Genomic DNA, 16759 nt, shown 5'->3' with positions numbered 1-16759 from the left:
CCTCTCGTAGGCCTCGACACGAATCCTCCTATTTTTATTTCTCTTCCTTCTTTTCGTTTCTCGCACCCCTCTCCGCCCTTCCTCGGCCAAGTGGTACCAACTACCGCGTACCTCTTTCTTCTAACAAAACAATATCAAAGACTCCCCTCAGCAACTTCGCGTCATAGGCCCTCGCGCGAGAGCCATTGTGTGTATTTGCCACAAATAAAAACGCTATCTCTTCCATGTATACTATATACACCCCTGCCTGCGCTCGCTCTTCTCCTCCCAACTTCTTTTTTTCTCTTTGTACACGAGTCGTACACTTTTGTGTACGATATTCTTTCCGTCAGAGTCGTTTCGTGCCCGCGCTAGTCGACTTTCTCTCTTCTCTCATACAATCTCGCTCTCGCCCCTTTTTCCTTCCTCTACGTATATACTTTAGTCCCTTGTACCCGCAAAGCACACACTTTTATTGAATCATCCGTCCAGCAGACGCTTGTAAACTTTTACAATTCCCCCTCCCGCGGCTCTTGTTTATTTCATCTTTTTTCTCTTTTCCACCCCCTCCCTAAACACTTTTACGTTAATCTCGTCGTTTACCTCTTTTTCTCTCCTCACTTGCAATTCTTCTTACATTCAAATTAACCACTCTGCCGGCAAGTGCCTACCTGCTTCACCACCTGCTCCAGGACACGAAATATCGATAAAATATCCGAGGTTTTATCCATCGGGAGTCGAGACTCAAAGCGAGAAAAAGGTTAAAACGTTGCTACTTTTTTCGACATTGGCCACTTCCCGCTTCAAAACTCCCGAGTGAAGTTCCCACTCGGATACAAACGCTTCGGCCTCGAAAACTCATTTTTTTCTGCTCAGTCAAGAGCTTTTGTCCTAGTTTTTCATATTCGCCATAGCAACGTTTGAAAGTTGGCTTGAATCTCGCGGATTAATCTAATGTTATATTTGACCAAAATCTGAAAAAATCCAAGTTTCAGATTCTTTTTCCTCTTGCAATTTGTCCCCTTTCAGCCGATACAGGTAACTATAATTATTGCGAGTTTCAGTTCATCGGAAGTTCGAAATTTGCACCGTAATTAATTCTCGAGAGGTGAAGTTTGCATAACTTCATCTATGACGGCATTCCGAACGGTTGATTATGGCTTTTATCAGTTCGTACCTACGTCGAACGAAATTACCAGCAAGCGTTTTTATTCTGGATTATCCGTAAAGCGAAGAAACAAAGGTTACACCGTGGTCAGCTCATTTTTGAGGTTATAACCGCTGAACGATTACAAACGACGAAGTTAACTTGACCAATTTTTTAAAAACATTTTTTAACCGATAAATTGGGTATCAGTTCCAGCAATATATTTCATTGAGCAGATTACTTTCGTGACAGATAATAACTGAATGAGAGTCTTCGCAGTTTTATAATTACGGAATTGATACATGTTGTTTCTGGCGATCACAAAGGTACGCGACAGTGGCGCCAATGTGTGCAGCAATAATAGCTTGCCAATAACGAATGGCTGCCTGAGAGTACGTCGTTGACACAACGATCACTGGTTCAAACATTTTTTTGAAAAATTTCCGTTACGTGCGTTCGGAAGAAGAAAAACAAACATTTTCTATAATCAAGTTTTGAAACTTTCGAGACCCTCCTGGAAAAGGGATAACACACTCAACGAAGATTACAGAAATAACTTGGAAAGTAACATGGAAGACTGCTGTGGATGCCAAGGAAAAACAGGCAATAGAACAATAATCTTTAAAAAAAAAAAATTCTGTTACGGTCTAATTTTTATAGCGGAAATTCGTCAAAATTATTTTTCGATCGTAACAGAAATTTAACTGTCATTTCTGTCAGAAAACGACCTCGAGAGTTTAGAACGGGAAAAATTATCACGTCGGAAAATTGAAAATTTCACGAACTTTTATCTCAAGAAATTTGTATAATATGATTCTCGAAAATTATTTTGGTTTCGGTTCGTGATGATTTTGTATGAAAACAATGTTGTATAAAGTGAACAAATTTTATTCCGAGACGAGAAAATCTTGAATGGATTCTTCAGTAAATCTTGGTCGATATTTTTTTTTTTTTTTTCGTAAATTCAGGAAAAACCTACGAGAACGTAAAAAGCTCGTACTCGAAATGCCCCGGGGCTTTGGGCCCAATGTGTCCAAAAGACGAGGCCGAAGATTGTGACGATATGAGGGACAATCTTTGTCCTGGAACAATAGATTTATTGTCTGGTAAAATTGTGGCTTGCAGCAAAGCCCCGACACTTAGGGAAATAGCTCTTGGGAGAAGAATTAAAAAAAGAGGATTCCGAAAGTTAGACGAATGTTCGAACGTCGATGAGATGACACTTGAACCTCAGGTTAGCCACATTTCGTCTCGTGGGACTTTGCTCCTTGTGTAACGACTCTAGGATTCCAAATATTTTATCTAGAGAAAAAACTGTTTGCTTCAACCGTCAAAAGCGGCTTAACTCCTCAGCGCCGCCGAGCCTTAATGAAAATTTGACTCGAAAATGTTTTTCGGCAGAATACACCAGAGCAAGAAATGTCCCGAAATGGCTGGTCCAATTGGGCAATAGTTCGTGCCAATCGCAAGAATAATACAAATGAACGAAGATCCGAGCATTGTAATAAAAAATTAGAGCAGTGTTGCCAAAGAAAAAAACGAAGCAGCACTTCCAACGATAAATGCGTCACTTTTGATAAATAAACGAAAATTCAAAGACGATAAGAAAGTGAGGCATACTTGCCCTGGATTTTCATAAAAATCTGCAATTTTGTATTTTCTTCAATAAAACATTGCGATTTTTCGCAATAACCTTTGAAATTTTTAGAAAAACCAACGACCAATATATTTTTGTGAGAACCCGAGATTCGTGAAGAAAAAAGTATTATTTTTGACTTGTTTCTTCCGAGGAAGGTGAGGAACGCCGATATTATCGACGCGTTCGAGCGGCGTGTTCCTTCGATGAATAAAGAAGAGAGCGAAGATGAATTTTCCATTGTGATATTCGCGGGCGAGAGTACCGAAACCCTCCTTTGGAAATTCTGTTATGAAAAGTTGAAGAACGGTGGCGCGCTCCCTGCCGTAATTTTCGCAAACTAACTCGAGAGAGAGAGAGAGCAAACGTGGAGCAAACCATCTCGAAGCGGCCGCTTCAGGATCTTCAAAATCTTCCCCTCTTTCCCTACCCCCCTTTAGGGCAATACAGCGGCGGCTCTTTGTCTCTGTTGTCTGTCCTCTGACTTGCCGGCGTTACAGTACCTTATGCTTGCTTATGCTACCTCAGTCCGAAATAAAATGTTCGACGCTACCGGCGTTCAGAACGAAACTTGCTAAAATCCACTTCGGTATCTGATCGTAAACGTTTTTGAAGTAATTTTTAGAAAAGAAAAGAACAATCAACAATCGTACACCTTTATTGACAATCTCGATCTCGACGGTTATTCGTTCCTTACTCTCCTTGTGCGCGCACAACTCGTCACTTTATTCTCTCTCTCAATTTCCTTCAACATCGCGTCAAGATGCAGGGTACAATAATCGAAAATTTGAGTGGAAAGAAACTCTCGGTTCTCGTTCTACTACTCATTATTGCACAAATCATTTGTTTTCTAATTGGTGGACTTATGGGTGAGTTTTTGTCATAATTAAAAAAAAATTTAATTCATCTTCGTATTTTTTGAGCTACGAATACAATTTTTTTTTGTCTACATTAAGGAAAATACTGATTTCCACTACCTCGTTTTATTAATATAAATTATACAATTTCCGTTATTAATTTCATTTTTTTGACGATCGAACATGAACGATTTTCAAAGTTCTCTGGTTCCTTTGTTACATATTGTAGACGGGTTTCAATGAAAAACAATGATTTTGTAGAGAAAAAAAATTTGTTACCCTTGTCATTCACACGTAGACGATCTCTAAAAGTTCGTTTAAATCTTTTTTTGAAATTTTGTTGAAATTTAGCACCAACTCCGGCTAGTAGCCAGAACATATTGGGTTCGCCTTGCCAAGATATTAGAAAAAACGGTAGTGAACCTGGAGATGGAAAATGGTTTTATTCTCGTGGGAAGGGTTCGTGTGACTTAGTCGACATGCATCCCTTTGCTTCGGACAATCATTATCAAGCCTATCAACTGGTTTATACTTTTCAGGTAAGTTCTAGGGTCCTGGTATTATTCTTTTGTGTTCCATATTATAAGTATGTGAATATTTTTCATCAAGATATTAATACACATTTTAAAAAACTCAGTGAAAATTTTAATTCGTGTGGAAACTGAAAGTTTTCATAATGCTGTTGATATTTACGAATAATTGCAACATTTATTGCATAAATTACTCTGCATGTTTTATCTATAAAACCATGGATAGTTAGAAAACTGATCTTTCAGATGCCCGGCCCCCGAAACAGCAGAGATCTTGATTTTTCTAGATGGCAGCAAAATCTCATTGGCGTTCTGCAAATAGACATAGTCTATCACAGCCAGTTTGAAATTGGTAAGTCAGGAGGGTATAATTAATCTAATCTCCTATCAACACAAATTTAAACTTTTTTTTTCTTGCAGCTCCGAGGACAAAGATTACTCTGGATGCGAGATTGGCATACAGAAATGCTGGAGACGCAGACGACGATTGGAAACCTTACGCAGCTTCTCTGGTTGAGAGAAATCTCGAATGCAGTATAGACGATGTAGGGAAAATAATAATGAATATTTGTATAAAAGTTTTCGTGATAATTGCTAAAAAATCGACCAAAGTATTTAAGCAAACTATTGCCAAAATTTTATGCGAAAATACGTTTTGTGTTCAGTTTTCAACCTCATGTTTTTCACCGCTCAATTTATTCCAGAAAAAAGAACACTACAATTACAACTGCAGTATGGTACCACTTTTCGAACTGGGATCCCTTTTCCACGATTACTATCTCTTGAATCTCCGTTTACCAGCAGATACGGACAAAAATATAAACCAAGGGTTGGGTCACATCACCGACTTGTGGCTAACGGTAATGAAGCAAAACGCAAAACCGATTTAAAGCCTGCGGAGCTTCTGATCCAGTTTTCCCAGCCAACTTAATCAAAGGTTGTTTTATTAAACAGGCTATCAATCAAAATGGAGGATTCACAAAAGTTTGGGTGAGCTTGAAGAGTGTATTCTTCCCCATCGTCATAGGCATTCTTGCCTGGTATTGGAGACGAGTGCGAATGTTATCCAGAGAGCCGGCTCTATTGGAATACATGTTGCTGGCCCTTGGGTCAGCGCTTACTTTTCTCAACAGTAAGCAATTTCTTTACTCTGTAAAACCTGGTTTAATATCAAACCAACCATAATTTTGTGACGGCAGTCAGTGAAAGATAGAAAAATCACAATTAATTACGTTTTTCAGTGCCACTGGAGTATCTTACATTGGCATATGACATGCCCTTCATGCTGCTTCTCGGGGACATAAGACAAGGTATCTTCTACGCGACGCTTCTTTCTTTCTGGTTGGTTTTTGCCGGCGAGCACTTGATGGTGGGTAATACAACCGTTCGTGAAATTTTTCATTCTCAGCATCAATTATAGCCCAATTTTATTTCACACACAGATTCAAGAGGGTGAACAGAGAAACAGCTTGAAATGTTATTGGCGTCATTTGTCGGCCGTCGGAGTCGGATGTCTCTCGCTTTTCATATTCGACATGTGCGAAAGGGGCGCTCAACTACGAAATCCATTTTATTCTATTTGGGTGACCGACGTTGGCACGCAATTGGCTGTATCCTTTTCTACTCGCTGATGAAATTTTTTGAGCTAATTAATTCATCAGCGATTCATTGGCAACAATTTTGAGAAAATTTTTTCTTACATTCGTACAACGCAGTTATCCTTCATCATTTTGGCGGGAATTTCAGCCGGATTATATCTCCTGTTTTTGACCTACATGATCTGGAAGGTTTTTACCAACATTAGTATAAAACGAGCCGCTCTCCCGAGCATGAGCTCAGCTCGACGTTTGCATTACGAAGGAATAATCTATCGTTTCAAATTTCTAATGATAACGACACTGCTGTGTGCCTCGTTAACCATCGTCGGGTTCATTCTTGGACAGGTACTCGGTTGCTGACTCACTTATTCATCGATAATGCTTTGTGACGTTTAATCCCTTAGACGAACATTGCAGATTTGTACTGTGAAATTGAGAATTCCAAGGCAAATAGTGTGGCACTATGTTTTCGTCGTTTTGATCAGAGGGAAACTGTCTCAACGCAATCCGCATGGTGAACTGAAAAATGTCGTTTGTCTAATTGACTATTTTGGCAGGTTGCTGAAGGCCAATGGAAATGGGACGAAGACATGCAGCTGGAAATAACTTCAGCGTTCTTCACCGGAGTTTACGGGATGTGGAACATTTACATACTGGCTTTGCTGTGTCTCTATGCGCCTTCCCACAAGCAGTGGCCAATCGAGCCTTCCGGTAACAGAATCTCCTCTTAAGAACCATAATAAGATGTAAATAAAATTTTACACTGAATAAATCGATCGCAGATCACAGTATCAGCGAGGAAATTGAATTTTCGCGACTTCCAACGGAGCCAAATGAGATGCTGTCGTTGACAGGACTGGCGAGAAAAGCAGCGTTGGACTGAGCCACTTTGGCCGATGATGTCAACGCACGTAATCGACTGTTTTTGTTTAAATCACGTTTTTTTTTATAAATTTGATTGAATCTATCGTTACTCGTGATATTACTTTAGACATTTTCATATTTATTTGGGATAGATCGTAGCAACGAGCCACGATAGAATTCCGACGACGAACTACGCGCCAAAGTCATGGCAAATGGTGAAAAAAAATATAATGAAGAAACTAAAAGAAATGTTGAAAATTGGGAGCGACGAATCTTTAGCGGCTTATTCTATCACATATCAATATTGGGCATTTATTAATAAGCTAGATTCGCAACGGACCGCGCGCACTGTAATCGCACACACATAGTCATAGTACTTAATCGAATGAGAGAAAGACAAAACAGTATTCTTCGCGTAATATACATACGAAATATATATACACACACATTTATATATAAATATATATGAAATGTTCGCGGCTATCCGAGTCAACAGTCATTTTTCGTCGCACGGTACATTTGTACCCGGGAGCTGCTTAATCCAAGGTGAAACTCAACGAGTCCGAATAGACATGGGAACGATCGAGGTTCTTGCATGCTATGGGAGTGAACCGATGTTGTAATTTTCCAGCCATTTGTACTTCCAATAGTCTCGTACGTAGTCATAATTCCGCTAATCGTAATTTTTACTAAACCTATATTCAATGTCAATTTTGTACGAACAAATTTTTGTAAACCTTTTCCAATGTTTCATCGGATACATTAAAACGTTTCGCTATTATGACAGCTGTCAATTTTTTTCTCCTTTCAGTATTTTATTCGATATCGAATAATGTCAACGTTACGGTGTGAATAAAATGGACTACACAATTTTAATATACATCGCAGAAAATCAAAATGTTTCAAATTTTTTAACTCCTTACAGTTAAACTTTTTTTGTTTTTTAACTAAAAAGCAAACTTTAAAGTTGTGAGTTTTGTCACATTTTCTTGGCAAAAATTTTCCGAGACCGAATTGTGACGAAAATTCTATCGACTGATGACTTTTCGTTCGAAATTTAGCGCTGTTGCTCGTCCGCGCCAAACGTACGTCCAACTTGAACGGCAGGATTCGGTACCATTGACTGACATTTCTGCCGATAAAACAGCGCTGAAATGTGCGTTGAATGGGTGCATAAAAATGGGTTGGTGAAATCCGTCAGGGCTAGGAGAGTCGACTATTGGTTAATATTCCGTGCATCCTAGGAGAGTGAACACAACGACGAGCGTAGTCCCATTCGCGAAAGAAAGAGAGAGAGGGAAAACGTCGTGAGTAAAAGAGCAGTGGGAGCGGGATACAATAGTAATCACACGTACAGGCACCCACACGAGAATGGATTTACAGCCAATGGAACACATTTCGGACAGGCTGAATGTGTAGAGAAAACACACGAGTGATAAGCGGCAGCGACGAGAGCGAGAGAGAAAACGAGAGACGGGGACCGAGAGAGAGAGAGAGAGCGAGAAAGGACGGGAAGTGCTTTTGGTGCGTTGGCGATTCTTGGCCCTGGGGGAAAGTGTACGAGAAACAGTGTTTTCGGATAAACCGATGCGGAACGTCGTAGTACAACGAGACGAGAAAAAGCTCACAGGGTTGAATAAAAAAGAAGTGCAGTTACAACGGTCGTGTCAGTGAGGCTAAAATTTGTTCGCGTGTGAGACACACGGCTGTCAATAGGAAAAAAATATTGTAAAATGTGTTACCGAGAGACTATAGTGTGAAAATAGGTGGTTTTTAAAGAGCGAGGAAGAGGGAAAAGAGGAGGAGAGTGAGGGACGGAGGATCGAGTGTATGCAATAGACAGATATATACAAATAGAATCTGGCGAGAAGAATAAAAACAGAAAGAGGGGGAAGAAGAAGCACTGCGATTTCGTGCTCGTTCGTGTACGCGATAGACGTTATCCAGAAGCGAAATATACGCGAGAGTGAACGGACATTGAAGTAACGAAAGAGGAAAAAAACGCTGCTTTGTTATTATTCTCTCGGTCGCGGTGTTGCATCCGCGTCCGAGAAATAAAAACAAATAGATTCTTCCGATATTCAAATATAGTGCGAACACAAAGAACGGTTTTGTATTTTTCAAAGATATAATTATTCTCTGATATCGAGTTGTGTCGTCGTCGTCGTCGTCGTCGTTCTCGTCGTCGTTGCGGTCATCGGGAGTGCACACGAAATGACCCGCTAATCAAGGACGGTCGTGATTCGAGCGAGGACAAAGGGAGATCGAGAAGGTGCGCGCGCGATCCCGTGACTATTCGCTCGAACGACCACGGGCATAATTTCGCGCAAACTGTTCAATTCTCGTAATGCCTCAACGTAATAAACGTTAATCCATACGTTAAATTCTCATTAAAACCTTTTTCGAAGCGTCCTTGTCAAATTTTTGACTCGTTAGTTAGCAATATTCACTGGTTCATTGAGTTGAAAAGTGTGTGTTCGGAAAGACAGCGAGCGAGAGAGAGGGAAAAAGTCATGTTTACATCGTATGTTTTCGAATTTATCTCGAACGTGATTAATCGTGGACTTTTGATAAATCCTCTACTCTCCTCGGGTCTCGTGTGTATCTCTTTCTCCGTTGCGTCGCCAATGCTTCTGGATTACACCGCGAACGACGTAGGAGTCAACGAATAGAAGGATAAAAAGGCGACAAAGAAATAAAAATAATAAGCAGAAGAAATAAGGAGCGCCGAGCGTGTTTGCAGCTGCTATAACGCTACGAGGGAAGGGGATAGCGCGTCAACACACAAGAAAGAGAGAAAGAAAGTAAAAAAGAGAAAAGAGAAGAAGACAAAGATATAATCGTACGTCGAAAAGCAGCACTAGGCGCGGAGAGAGAGTGTAGAGTTTGCTGCGGAAAACGGCGTGTGTATCTTTGCCAACGGTCAGCAGCAGCAACGCGAGTGGGGAAGTGCGTGCGAAAGAGCGACGGAGACAGGAGTATCCAAAGGCATTTTTTCTTCTCTCAGCTGATCGGAGTTTTCCGTGTGCGCGCGTGTGTGGGACGTTCGTTACTCAAGTTTATTTTTCTCGTGCGTGTTTTTATCTCGCGTGCAGTGTAATTTCGTACACACCGAAACTTGGAATTTTTCGAAGTGTTGTGATTCCATAGGAACTCGATAATAAAAACAAAAAACTAGGAACAATGTCGTCACCGAGCGCTGGAAAACGGCGTATGGACACGGACGTTATCAAGCTGTATCCTTTTGTTTCTTTCCGTACAACGATTCACTGAAAAACAACGTCGATATTTACACTTAAAGTGTTCTTCGTTCCTCTTTCCCATTTGTTTTTAACTATTTTTAAGCTTTTTCCCCCCCGAAATATCCGTTTCTCGTTTACGTATTATCGGTTAGTTCTCATATTTTGATATTTGAAAATATGGCAGTGCGTTCAGGAGAATGACGGGACACAGCTGTTTTTAACTAGCTGACTAGTAGTGGTGGTACGATTGCTCTCTCTTCCCCTTCCCCTTCTTTTCCTCGCCCACAGAGGGAACCGCTTGTGCGAACGTACCGACGCTATTCCCTCCCCTCCACTCTCCCCTTCGATAAGACTTATTCTACTGTGCTACACGCGGGTACGTTCAACCATTGCCATCAACGGACTTTTATTATTTTCTTTTCTCTCTGCGTCACATTCTCTTCCAGTCTCCCAACCAAACATCATTTTCTTTAGTTTATCATTTTTACGCTGAATCAAGATGTATGTCCTTTGAATCGAACAGGAGCCGTTTTTTCGTAACGTACTTTTTTTAAATCTCGTCAACGAACACAGACTCGTGTTCGGCCGATTCGGGGGCCGGACAATGAGCATTCGTAAACAAAAAATCGTTACGTTTCTAACAAGTCTCGTGTATCTTTTTTCCATATTCGTATCACCAAAATTTCTCCTCTTCGTTCCAGACACTTTAAGGCACTAAACGAAGTGATTTTGAGGCACGATATTCGAAAGAAAATCATTGATTCGTCGCATCCCACCGGCTTCCCAAATTTTTTTTCTACACACGCTTCCCCCTCCCCCGTCCTCTGACCTTATCGCACCCCTGACCTCCGTCGTGTATTGTCTTTGCAATAAATCTTAATCGATCGTATTTCAACGGTCGTCCCTTCAAAAAATTTGCTCTTTTCCACATGGTCATTCGATGAGAAAGCACTTTTGCATGACACGTCATACTTTTCACTTTGCCTCTATAAATATTCAGTGTTTATCGCTTCTTTTATTTATATTTTTTCTCTCACCCATGATAACATTTTTCCTCGGAAATTTTGATGAGATCAATTTTTTTTTAATATTCTTCCTCAACTGAAATAATCGACTATTAGTATAGAGAGCAAGCACGAGGTCACGATTTTAGGGGGCCTCAATGAATTTTCCGTCAAATTCTACGGACCACGAGGGAGTGAGTATAAATTCGTTTTTCATTGTATCGCTTTCCCGGTGCTTTTTTTCGGATTAACTACAAATCGAACGTTTTTAACCGAGAGAGAAGAGCAATGAGGGAGTGAGAGGGAAGGAGGTCACTGGGTCAAACATAGAACGTGCATCAGAGTGTTGCGCGTGTACCAACCGCGGTTTCGTCCATTCGTTGGTGGAGACTCGACTTCCCCCCCCCCCCCCCTCCACATTCGCGCTCTCTCTCTCTTTCTTTCATAACCCCGATGTCAAAATCCCAAAATCCAATGGGCATGCTCCTAATTCGCTTCAATTGTTACGACAGTTTTGTCCTTCGCTTTTCCCAACAATTGTTCAATTCACGACGAACGCTCTCTGTGACGTAATTTTTCTGAAATCGAAAAAAAATCATTTGGAATAATCCACACAGCGAAATGTAATTTTTTTCAAACTAAGAAAATCGTTGAAATCTATAAAATCGAGGTAATTGAGTGGAAACAATTGTTCAAAGATTTTTTGACACTTTGGGATGATAATGGTCGAAATAAATGACGGTTAAATTCGATTAATATGAAAGGGGGATTAATAACGTGATTTTGTGTTTCAGCACCTTACGAGGGTGGCATCTGGAAAGTGAGGGTTCATCTACCGGAACACTATCCCTTTAAATCGCCCTCGATTGGCTTCATGAACAAAGTATATCATCCGAACATCGACGAAGTTTCGGGCACGGTCTGCCTTGATGTAATTAATCAAGCTTGGACTGCCCTTTACGGTAGGCTTATCGCGACCCGCATTCCCCTCGGCCGAGGGACTCTCATTCTTCTCCGTACACGAAGACTTGATGAATTTTGAATTTTGATGGTTTTTTTTTTTTCAGATTTATCGAATATCTTCGAGTCGTTTTTGCCGCAGTTGTTAACATATCCGAATCCAATTGATCCACTGAACGGCGATGCGGCGGCCATGTATCTTCATAAACCTGACGAGTACAAGAAAAAAGTCGCAGGTATATCGTCGTTTGATAAGTCCAACGATAATCGGACGGAAGATTAACGCAAATGGGCCTCTCAAAATTCTTCTCCATATTAAAACGCATAAAAGTTGAAAATTATTCGCTTTTCAAGAATTTCGTTAAGATTTTAGTCGAAAATAGTCGATTCTCAAGGTGAGATTTATTGGTTTTATGCCAGGAGGGCAAATAACGAGTAAACAAAAATTCTCGATCTACGAGGTTCCGTTAGGGAACAACCACAAATCGATTAATCCGTGAGACGTGAGCATTCACAAATGTTTCCAGCGTGGGCATAAAAGTCTAGAAAAATATTAAGTTTTCGTTGAAATTTGAAAGTTCTGACGCTTGGAGCATGACCGGAGCATTTGACACTTGCGGAGAACTGTAGGAACTTTAATTGCGGTGTAAAATAATCGCGTTTTGTTGTAAATCGATTTTAGAAAGTTCGGAAAAAATTTGGCGATCAGAAACAACGAAATTTTCGTCACACTTTTCAATGGAGCTCGTACACGAGTTTGCGAAATTCTACAACGAAAGAAACGGCCAAAATGAGCACGATCTTTAGCTCAGCACGAAAGTGCTCAACGCGCGATAACGAAGTTGAATTATACGCTCTTGTTTTCGTTTTTTTGATAACGTATGGACGCTTCGATGATAAAGTCGCATCCGATAAAAATTCAATGGTAAAAACTGCATAATGCGGAAAAAAGCTCGAAACAAATGGTCAAATAAGTTTATTAGTGAAAATATTAGAGTCGTCTTATTGTGGGGTTTAAGGATCGCGTAAGAATTTAAACGCAGCTGCAATGAAGTACTGAAAATCACATTCATAAAAAAATCTCTCGCAGAATCGGTTGCGAAGATGTAGCTTTAAACGTTTCAAGTAAAAACTAAAGTCCCGATGAAATGCCATTTTTCATAATGGATAAAAATCGCCGAAGGAACTGAATATTCACGAATTCTTTTTGTCTCCGAACAGATTACGTGAGGAAGTACGCGACGGAAGAGGCTCTGAGAGACCAGGAGAACGGTGGTACAGGAAACGGAATGTCGTCGGACAGTGAATCGTCAATGAGCGATTTCAGTGAGGACGAGGCGCAGGATATGGAGTTGTAACCAAAAATAATCCCATTATCCATATCCCTGCCATCAAAAAACCGACCACCAAAAAGCCCTGTAACGTTTATGTCGATATTGCCGATCGCGATTAGCTGTAAATTAGGATTTTTCATCCCGCCGAATAGCAGCTCGTATTTCGAGGTATTTCGAGGGGCTAATTAAAATGAAAAGCGTCAACAACTCCCGTGATTATGGCGAATCGACATTGCAATATTTTTCGTCATTCGACGAACGCGCGACGTTAATCCCTTTGCGTACGTCAACCGAACGGGGTTACCATTTCGTTTTTTTGTTTTTTCTTCCGTCACTGCTTCTTCGGCCCGGCGATTTCTCGTTATTTTGTTAATACAATATAAATAATAATAATAATATTAAAATAATAATAATGATAATAAGAATAATAACAATAATAATAGTAATTATCAATGCTAGTTGTAACGATGATGTTGAACGATTACGACGATGCACCACCGGTTGTGCTAATCTCATTTTGGCTAAGACGTCGTCCATCCGAGTTACGAGCAAGACGAATCGTCACACTGCATCAATATTTCTAGACTGATGAAATACAAAAAAACCATGAAAGAACGCAAAGATAAGTCAGTTCGAATCAACGAACGTCGATGGGTTACTCCTGCGAATTTCTACGTTTGTTCTTCAACGCCGATCCATTGTTATTCCTTCTTTTAACTTTCTGGTCCAGTCAAACCCTCGGGGTGGCAATATTTATAATATTTATGTTCATATACAGATTTTTTCGCGCATCTCTCGGTCGAAGCATATTTTCTTGTATCTCATTCGATAATCAGTTTGGTCGTATTCTTTAAACACGGTGAACTTGGAGATATTGACAAAAAAATATATTAAAATAGTTGTATTTTTGCTGAATTAACTGCCAAAAAGGCAAGAATCGCCGTTACTATCCAGTGGCAAACTGCTTCGTTTTATTTTTTTACAAGATGGAAAAGTCCCTTGAAAATAATATTGAAAACGTTGGAAGACAGAGCATCGAGTTTCCTTATGAGAATAATCAAGGAAAGGAATAATCGAAGCTGAGGGCTAATTTTGTTAACGTATTCCAGTCAGAATATGTATTTTATACTTTTTTTTTTTTTCGTAACGAATGTGATCAAAAAATTAAACTTGCAAATCGTACTCGCTCAGCCTGTGTTGTCCATTGTAAGGGTTTATTTGATAAATATAAAAAAAACGTTATCGGAGCCTTTGAGTCGCGTAACCCATCGACGTCTTAAAATTTCTCGTCGTCGGCGTTGCTCTTTCGATTCGGTTTCTTCGCTTCTTAGATTTTCAATGAAATAGGCAGCGTTTATGAGTTTATTTTATCTCGCCGAGACACACGTTCATTGCTTCATAAGAAATAAAAGAATTTCGCACCGAAGAAATGGATTGAATTTGTGAAGAATAATCGAAGAAGCAATATGATATTAATGGCGCTTTTTAAGCATTAAATTCAAATAGCCGCTTACACGCGTCTCTCAGTTTATCGCGAAATACAGTCCAAACGGATAAAATTCAGCCGCGATAACATCGTCTTCACCAGATCTCACTTTATTTACGTTATTCTCGTTTGTTACGATCGAATCTATCGAGTACTCGTTGTGTATCATATTCGTTCAATGTACCACGTACATTGACGTATGAATTTTTTAGAAATTCTCGTCGTTTGTTATGACAAGTGGAAATCTAGCGTTAAATAATCTAACGAGAACGATTTTATCTTTTCTTATTGTCCACAACGCCATTTTTTGCCTTGAGGAATTATTCATTCGGAAAAGTCTGCGCTCCGGTCGTTATTCGAACGAAAAAAATCAGCTCCCCCTCTCCATATAATTATGTGCACTTGGATTCTTGTTTTTTATTGATACGAGAGGTTGTTTTTTCGTCGGACAACTTTCGACGTCTCGATTTTTCGAATAGTCTCTCGCAAGTTTTTCAAATTTTTATCATTTCGCTCCTATTTGCTGGATGAGACATTTTTTAAAAATGTTTTTCTCCTTTGCCCATTTTTATTCGACTGTTTTTGCTCAATTTTCTTCGTGTCACAATTTTTTCCGGGCGCATTTTGATTTTCCAAAACTGTCTGGTCCGAGGCTTCGTTTGCGAATAAAAATTTAACTTTTATACAAATTCACAGTGCTACTATATTGTTTTCGGTATATTTTACAAAAATGTTTAACGCCCCCCCTATTTTTTGAATAATAAACGAAATTTTTCGAAAACTCCTCGACGCTTCGTTTGTTTACCATTTTTTCATTTTTATTCAAAAAACATTGTGAAAATTTCATTCAAAATTGTAATTGCCCACTCGATGTTCCCAGAGTTTTTGGCTTTTTCGAAAATTCTAGATCGACCAATGAATGAAACAGGGGGGGGAATAAATTGGGGATAAAATCAACGCTAAAATGGCAGAATTCAGAGCCACACTTGGTCCGAATCAATAGTCAATAATTTAATACCCGTTGCTGAAAAATAGAGACTATTACGAGAGCGATTTGATGTAGAAAATGATACGGAGGCCTTTCATTCGATTGTACGAGGCTTGAAAAAAAATGTTTTTCAAACGATTTAATTAAGGGAAGAAGAAAAGAGTATTAGTGAACGGAGGGCATATTCGGATTTTCGTTTGATCGAATGAGCATTGCTCAACGTCCGCATTGGGACCTGCTACGATTCTCGCGCAAATTTAAATTTCAAAAAAATAAAAAAAAAAAACACAAAAATGTACAAAATATCCAGCGACCAATAATTCTTAGCTGGCTCCGAATGCTCTTTCAGTTCCGTTGTATCTTCAATTTCATTAAAAGCACGTTGTCAACTCTCACGTGAAAACAAAAAAAACAATTGCAATTCATAATCGATTCGTGTCATTAATGAAACCAAAAAATAAGCAGAGAGAAAGAGAGAGAGTGGGGAAGGGGCCGAGCATTGTGGCGAAGATAAAAATGTAAAACAGAAGCAAACTCGTTAATTCCAAGTTCGCACGTGATAAAAAGAGAAAAAAAAAATAAAAAGGAAATAGTAGAATATCAATAACAACGGAATATTTATTACACGTGCGATTAAAAAAAATGAAAAAAAAAAATAACGTGTATAAGATTTAAAAAATATTAAAAAAGAATTAAAAAAAAAAAACAAATATATTATATTGATCGATGGTGATTGAAGAAATGTAATTTTTTGGTACAATAAAGAGGTAAATGAACAAATTTTAAACTTTTATTTAATATTCTATTTCTTTTGAATTTGTGTTATTTCAATTGATAAAGGTAAACAGAGGCGCCTGGAAATATTTTAAGCGAGTGAAAAAAGACTGCGCAACCCTCTTATTTTTAAAGCTGCACGCGTAACAAATACAGGCAAATATAGATATATTGCTCTACGCAATAATGATTAGCGTCGACGTCGATGAATAAATTAGTACACGGTGGTATGCTGCTGTGCGCGCCCGTGTGTTCATATGTGTGCGTATAAGTCTCATCGTTTCTGCTCTTCTTCACGCAAACACAAACGTTAATGCTGGTTTGAAAAAAGCTATAATGAGCACAAGAGAGGAATAAAAA

General features: G+C 39.3%; 2 protein-coding genes across 2 annotated transcripts; both read left to right on the top strand.

The window, feature by feature from the left end:
* Positions 1-3221: 3221 nt before the first annotated feature.
* On the top strand, positions 3222-7392 carry wls (Wnt ligand secretion mediator). Its single transcript, XM_043423055.1, has 11 exons — positions 3222-3631; positions 3971-4158; positions 4396-4501; positions 4570-4694; positions 4854-5009; positions 5104-5281; positions 5391-5518; positions 5592-5759; positions 5865-6092; positions 6305-6458; positions 6530-7392. Exons 1-11 carry the CDS (start codon positions 3526-3528, stop codon positions 6628-6630), a joined length of 1638 nt encoding a protein of 545 aa, XP_043278990.1. The 5' UTR covers positions 3222-3525; the 3' UTR covers positions 6631-7392.
* Positions 7393-7844: 452 nt separating this feature from the next.
* On the top strand, positions 7845-16281 carry UbcE2H (ubiquitin conjugating enzyme E2H). Its single transcript, XM_043423056.1, has 5 exons — positions 7845-9847; positions 10975-11051; positions 11652-11819; positions 11925-12053; positions 13039-16281. The coding sequence occupies exons 1-5, from the start codon at positions 9795-9797 to the stop codon at positions 13173-13175; spliced, it is 564 nt and encodes a 187-aa protein (XP_043278991.1). The 5' UTR covers positions 7845-9794; the 3' UTR covers positions 13176-16281.
* The last annotated feature ends 478 nt before the right edge of the window (positions 16282-16759 follow it).

This window comes from Venturia canescens, chromosome 7, assembly GCF_019457755.1.
Source record: "Venturia canescens isolate UGA chromosome 7, ASM1945775v1, whole genome shotgun sequence".
Classification (NCBI taxonomy): Eukaryota; Metazoa; Arthropoda; class Insecta; order Hymenoptera; family Ichneumonidae; genus Venturia; species Venturia canescens.
The sequence above is the reverse complement of the archived record's forward strand: the minus strand, read 5'-3'. Positions and strand labels throughout refer to the sequence as shown.